Source organism: Montipora capricornis, chromosome 1, assembly GCF_036669925.1.
Source record: "Montipora capricornis isolate CH-2021 chromosome 1, ASM3666992v2, whole genome shotgun sequence".
In the NCBI taxonomy this organism is placed as follows: domain Eukaryota; kingdom Metazoa; phylum Cnidaria; class Anthozoa; order Scleractinia; family Acroporidae; genus Montipora; species Montipora capricornis.
The window spans coordinates 10994009-11001508 of NC_090883.1; the positions used below are offsets into that span (position 1 = coordinate 10994009).

Genomic DNA, 7500 nt, shown 5'->3' on the forward strand with positions numbered 1-7500 from the left:
CCTTAAGCGAGTGAATGGAAAAGGAAAAAGCCATTTCAGAGTCAACTGTCAATAGCCAGCGAATAGGAATCACCCTAAAATTAGAAGTACTTTATTCCACTTTATCTCTGAAAACGAGATCATTCACATTTTGATGTATTTCATTGAAACACGCCAGGTTGGCTTGGAACAAGAATTGGCAAAATACGGCAATGCAACAAAGAAAGGACGAACTTCAAACAAGATCCGCTCCAATGCTTAAATAACGTTTAGGTGCTATAAAGAAACTGAAAACACCAGCTAGTGAAATTTTCCCTTAATTTTACGAGAAACTCATTGTGTTTACGTGTTTATAACATAAGGGCAAAATTTTCTTGTCACTGTCGAAGCAGATCGAAAACCCGTTGGTCAAACGGATTAAAAAGCACTTGTTCACTCGCATTTTAGAGCAAAACAAACAAACAAATCAACTTTTTCTCTATGTCCAAAAGAGTATAGATACTTGTTATTTAATTTCAGTTGACAATAAAAATTCGATTTTCATTCCTGAACAAGGGAAAAATCGATTCAACCACTTTTTGAAAATAACAAACGGTTTAGTGCCCAAGGAAAGAATTTGTGGAGTAACTTCTTCCACCAAGTATGAGCTATTACAGGTATTCTGTTTTGTCGTTGTTGTTGTCGTCATTCTCTTTCGCTCTCCTTTCATTTCTGTTCTAGTCATGGGTCCTCCAGGCATCATGTAACGCTATCCAAAAATAACAATAAAGAGAAAAAAGAAGCTCTACGCAAATTAAAAATAAACACTAAGCTTTAAGTTTATATTCCTCCGATGCTTGACTTGAATAACTGCGTAGCCGCCAGTGTGGACCACAGTTATCATGATATGATAATGCAGAAATAAAATAGTTTCCAAACCGTTTTCCACCTGAACACGAAAAGCGTTGACTGTGTAAGAACTACAGTTGACATAGTATGGCTGTGTAGCCGTCTCGAGCCACAGAGAACGTGCAATAAATGAAGACTTGCTTACGTTAAGGTGAGTTAACCCATACATAGCCTGCAATCCAATCGAAAAACCCGTACCTGGTCAGCAGTCAACTTTAAAAGAAAAAAACAGCTGACCTCGGTGAGCTCTTGTGATATGGTCATGTGATACTGGTCAGCGGTTACCTCGTTTTAACAGGTGTCAATTGATCAAAAGATGGATGTCCAATATTAAAGATGTATGTAGACGTACGTAGGCCGACATAACAGAGCGTCTGACTGGCAGCACATGTCAAAATTCGCTCCTTTCAATCTAGAGTTTTTCGCTGCTTTTACACTCTCTCTGGCTAACTATACTATCGCGTTATTTCATATCTGTCCCGAATGGCCATAACCTACACAAGATTGTTTTTGAGAAGTTTATTGTCAACTTTTTTGAACAAGAATCTCCTCACTTCAAACCTATGGCGACGTTTGACTACTCTTGGGGTTTCACACGTAAAACCCACGCGCTGAGGCTTAAGAGGAGGAACACGACGACGAAGATTGAGACTGGCTCATAGCAGGGAAATCACTCTTGAATCTAACAACAGCGTTTTTATGTCGAATTTATCTGCGAGAGATTCGCCAGAAGAGGACGATTTGCATATTACACCATTTTGCACATTAAATATTCAAATCGACACCTCTCACACTGGAAATGCTGACAGTCATTCCATCCCAGTGGTTGTATCCCGAATCCACGTGCAAGATTACTCGGCGACCTCAGTGTGTACCTCTGGGGCGCGCGGGCATAACTTTTCCAATTTTGCAGCAGTGAAGTGGTTATCGCATGGGCGATGTAATGCACCTACCAAACACGGAGTTAGATTACTCCTCGCTAATACCATGTCCCTAACTCCTAAAGAAGTGTGATTCTCGATGTAGCACCATATTCATGGAGGGGTTAGTCTGTACATCAAGAATCATATCAAATTTAGACCTCTTGAACACCTACACGATCCTGACTTCGAGACCATGTAGTCGTGGCTTAGACTGCCCAGATTACCGCGGGGAATTACATGCCTAATGGCCGGTACTATTTACCACCCGTAAACCGTCAACAATTCAGCGATGCTGGACCACTTAATTGTGACTCTAACATCTATAGAGAGTGAATATTCCTGCTGCGGTTTTCTCCTGTGTGGCGACTTAAATGGTGGTTCACATGATGGTACTAGCAGGAAAACTATTCTCAGGAGAGACACCTGCCCAAGTAGGAAACAGGAGCTGGGCCAATACCTCTGTTCAATCGACGGGTCGCTTGTCTGGTGCACAGAGGACTGTAATGAAAAACTTCAGTTACTTACGGACTACATCATGATCGGACTGGAAACTATATATCATGCCTCTGAACAAGTCTCGCGTCCATGTTAATGATCCCCCATGGGTGACGCCTGAGTTTAAGAACCTTATCAAAGAAAGACAACATGCATTTAACACTGGAGACACTGAACACTTTACACATTACCGTAAAATGGTCAACTGTCAATGTAAAGTGCTGTGTTCCTAATATTAAGCTGCTAAAGTCAAGCATCTCAAGGACACGAAGCCCAGCCAGTGGTGAATGCTGTGAAACATATCATGGCCATGACCCCTGCATCCAGCGCGGAGTCCCTGTTGTCCAGCTTACAGGTTGAGGGCTTTGATGGTCTTTCTGAGCAAGACATTGCCAACAGGATCAACTCTGCATTTCTTGATCCAATGGCATCATTTTCGAGGTTTGAGTGTATACCTCCCAACAGTGAAGACGTAGCACCACTGATCGTCTCCGAGCTTGCTATCCTATCTGCTTTGTCTAAGCTAAATCCCCTGAAGGCCACAGGGCCTGATTGGATACTTAGCTGGATTTTGAAAGAGTATGCAGATATCCTCGCTACATCCACTACTACCATCCCTAACAGCAGTTTCGTAAAGCACAGATGTCCATCATCCTGGAAGATGGCTGACGTGGTACCCATACCCAAAGAGAAACCAATCACTGATCTTGCCCTTTGTGACACAGTATCATCCGGGAGTGCCACACCTTAAAAAAGGTTTATTAGAAAAATGGCACTTGATACAAAATCAGCCTTCTCTACGGCAAATTTTCAAAGAGCCACCACTCATATCCTTCAAACGAGGAAAATCTCTCAAGGACGTGCTTGTGAGAGCGAAACTTTAAAGAGGTCAAAGACCAAAAATACAATACAATAGCCTCATGTGAGAGTGTAACTTCAAAAACCGGAAATACGGTACAAAAATCTCTATTGTTAAGGAGTTGTGTAGGCCTGTCAATCCTTGCTACCTACTACTGTGACTTTTTCCAGACAGAGCCCCGTCCTTACACGTGAGACCTAAATAAAACACTCATATTACTAATCATGTACTGCACTAAAATGAATGAACATTCTTTGAAATACACGCAACTATGCTGAACTTATTACAATGAAAGTTAACTAAAATGTTCAGCTCATAGTGTGTTCCAACCTTGGGTAGTACAAAAATGTAAAAAACTCTGTTACATCGATAAAACTCCATTTTCAGTCCTCTGAGAAAACACAACCCATAGCTTGACAGCTAAATGGATCGAAAATACAGCTAACTAATTGACTGACAAGGATCAATTGGAATGCGCCTTTTTTGATCTTAATCTCATATTACTGTGGCTATATAACCCACTTACCAGTACGTTTCTCGGCGGAATAGAACTGAGTTAAACACTCTACTGTTCCCCAAGAAAAATAGTCGAAATTGCAACTGGCGAGAATCGTGAAGATTCAAAACCGCGGTCTTGCTGAAAACCACACTGAATTATTGCTTCACTAATGGACTCCACAGACGACTACAGTGTTGCTCTATTGCCTAGAACGAGCCCATTAAATACAGCATTGAACGAAATTACTTTACCTGGAAGCTCCAAAGATACCGAGATGGAAGAGTCCGAGGAAGAAATAACGAGCTACCAGCCCCCAATGAAACAGCCTGACGGATCAGCAAAGCAAAGACAGAAAGACAACAGGAAAAGAAAAGCAGAATCAGACAATCTTTACTCTTTGGAAGCAAAAATCAAGAGAACTGAGGAGTCCATTGAAAAACTACAAAAACACTTGGACAATAAAACTTGTCCGAAGTCGCTACGTTACACTGCGCGGGCAAATATCCCGCCGGACGAACAGTTTAAAAATGACATTGAGGAGGTTAAAGAAAAAGCAGGGCAAGGTTTCCTCGCAGAGCAAACTAGATTTAATCACCGCCGCCTTGAAAAACAAAAGACTAGGCTTCGTAAGGAGAAAGGAAAAACTGTCCGAAAAGGCACTGCTAAGAGAGGCTCTAATACAAGCTTAAACAAATTACAAAACCAACCGCTGTCGGCGGATATCAGTGTCAAAAGCCTAGCAGCTCTTCTAGGAATGGATTCCGAGAAGGTGCCAACACTACTGTCAACATTACAAGCAGCTGTAAACAATAAAAATGTTGAAAAGTACACGTCTTTTCACTGAGTCATGTAATAACACTACCCACAAAGACAGCGCAAAGAAGGGAAAACATAAACTGACAAAGAAACAAATGAAAACAAAAAAGCGCAATGAACGCAGAAAAGTATCAAACAAGTCCCTTACAAACAACAATGGGAATTTTATCAAAAACCTCTCTGAGGAGGTTTTAACTGACACCCAAATTAGCTTATTGACGAAGGGCCTAAAATTTATACCCACTGCCACAGTAAAGAAAAACAAAATAAAGCGTCAGCTCTTGCAGGACTATAAAGCCTTTGCAAGAAGAATGCGTTTAAAATACATTTTTCGTGGGCAAAACAAATCAATCCATCCCTTCTATGTAAAATCGAATTGGGAACCGCCAGTTCAACCATCAGTAACATTAGAACACTACCTGGAAGAGGTCAAACTTCAAATTGCGGAGATAAAAATAACCAGACCAAAACACAACTTGTCACGCAAAGAACGAAAAGCACTGAACGCTTTGAAACAAAACAAAGATCTACATTTTAAAAAGGCAAGGGAACCACACTTGTTGTCATGAATAAAAGTGATAAAATACAAGAGGGTAAGTCCAAATCAATGACCTAAATAACTACAAGCCTCTTGACAAACCCATAGTGAAAGAAACACATACGAAAGTGTCACGCTTGATCTCAGAATTAAGCCGTAACAACTATATCGATGACATGACTAAAAAATGGTTGTCTCGAACACCAAATCCACCGGGAATACCTGAATTCTATACCCTTACTAAAATCCACAAGCCTACTCTTGTAGGGAGACCAATAATCTCTGGTTGTAACGGGCCTACAGAAAGAATATCAGCATTTGTTGACACATTACTTCAGCCTATTTCCACATCACAAACGTCTTATCTGAAAGACTCCACAGATTTTATCAACTTCATTGAAAAGACGAAGATGGGAAAACGAACTTTCCTTGTAACGATGGACGTCACAAGTCTATATACAAATATACCGCAAGAAGAGGGAATCACTACAGTATGCAATGCGTACGAAAATTTTCACAAAAATAACCCTCCAATTCCCACTAACTATATCAAAGAAATGCTAAGACTTATACTTAAAGAAAACTCTTTCCAATTCAACGGAAAGAACTATCTTCAAATTCACGGTACCGCTATGGGTACGAAAATGGCCGTTGCTTTCGCAAACATCTTCATGGCCTACATCGAGACAGAAATTCTTAGCAAAAGCGTCATAAGGCCACTGATTTGGAAACGATACATTGACGACATTTTTTCGTTGTGGGATGTCAGCAAACAGGATATAGAAAAGTTCATCACACAAGCAAACTCACACCACCCTACAATAAAATTTACGGCTGAGATCTCAAACACTGAAGCCACATTTCTAGACACTGTTGTATACAAAGGCAAACGTTTTCAAAATCAATCCACTCTGGATGTAAAAACACACTTCAAGCCAACTGAAACCTTTCAGTACACCCATTTTTCCTCCTGCCACCCACCAGGTGTCAAAAAAGGATTCGTGAAGGGCGAAGCCCTAAGACTCCTACGCACTAACTCTTCAAAAACAACTTTTGAAGAGAACATTAACAAATTTAAATCACGTCTCCTTGCTAGAGGTTATCCGAAACGTCTGATTGAGACACTTCTATCGGGCATTAAATTTACAGAAAGGGAATCCGCGCTGAAACAAAAAAAAGAAGACCGAAAGGATATCTTGCCCTTTGTGACACAGTATCATCCGGGAGTGCCACACCTTAAAAAAGTTTTAATAGAAAAATGGCACTTGATACAAAATCAGCCTTCTCTACGGCAAATTTTCAAAGAGCCACCACTCATATCCTTCAAAAGAGGAAAATCTCTCAAGGACATGCTTGTGAGAGTGAAACTTTAAAGTGGTCAAAGACCAAAAAATACAATACAGTAGCCTCATGTGAGAGTGGAACTTCAAAAACCAGAAATACGGTACAAAAATCTCAATTGTTAAGGAGTTGTGTAGGCCTGTCAATCCTTGCTTCCTACTACAAACACCTCTGCCCAATATCGCTCACCCCAATAATCTCTAAACTTGCAGAGGACTTAGATGTTTCTCGCTATGTTGGCCCAGCTGTTTTAGAGGTGATTGATCCCGACCAGTTCGGTGGCATCCCTAAGTCTTCAACTCTTCTAGCTCTGACGTCCATGGTTCATCAGTGGGGGGAGGCTACTGACGGGTCTGTACATGGAAGTACATGGATGACACTACCGTGGCTGAAATCGTTCCTTGTGGTCTCCAGGGTGACATTCAGGGTGCAGTGGATATTGTCGAGGGCTGGTCACAGATGCAGAGTATGCAACTTAACGCTACCAAGTGCAAGGAACTGATCATTGACTTCAAGAGGAGCAAGCATACCTTTAGTCCTGTGGTTGTTGCTGGGAAGGAACTCTCAACTGTAGATAGCGCTAAGATCCTAGGAGTCACAATATCGAACGATCTTAAGTGGAATAATCATGTAAACCAAGTGATAAAAAAGGCAAATAAGCGTTTGTAATTCTTAAACAGAGTTAACTGATTAGAGGGTTAACTCTAGAGGTTAACTAGAGGTTAACTCTGTTTAACTAGAGGTTAACTAGAGGTTAACTCTGTTTAAAATATAAGTGCTACACGGCCAACGTTTGTATAAACGTAACCTTTCCTTGTTTGTAATTCTTAGTTTTACTGAAAAGAGCTGGTGTTAGGCAGAGTGACATTGTCAATTTCTATTGTACCGCAATAAGGCCTAAGCTTGAATACTGTTCCCCTGCTTTTCACCACAGTCTACCTGAATATTTAAGTGAAGCGAGTGCACAAAAGGGCGTTGTCAATCTTATTGCCTCACCTATCTTACAGACAAAGCTTAGCAACCTTTGAAATTAGCACTTTGTGTCAGAGAAGAGAAGACCAATGTACCAGACTTTTTAGCAATATCTTAGATAATAATCAACTGAGTAGCCTATTGCCACCTAGGCATCAGAGTCATTATAATACAAGGTGTAAGAGAGTGT

The 7500-nt window shown here is 40.8% G+C and overlaps 1 protein-coding gene across 1 annotated transcript; it reads left to right on the top strand.

Moving 5' to 3' along the window:
• The first annotated feature begins 5173 nt into the window (after positions 1 to 5173).
• Positions 5174 to 6370, top strand: LOC138057749 (uncharacterized). The gene has a single exon (XM_068903680.1). It carries the CDS (start codon positions 5174 to 5176, stop codon positions 6368 to 6370), a length of 1197 nt encoding a protein of 398 aa, XP_068759781.1.
• The last annotated feature ends 1130 nt before the right edge of the window (positions 6371 to 7500 follow it).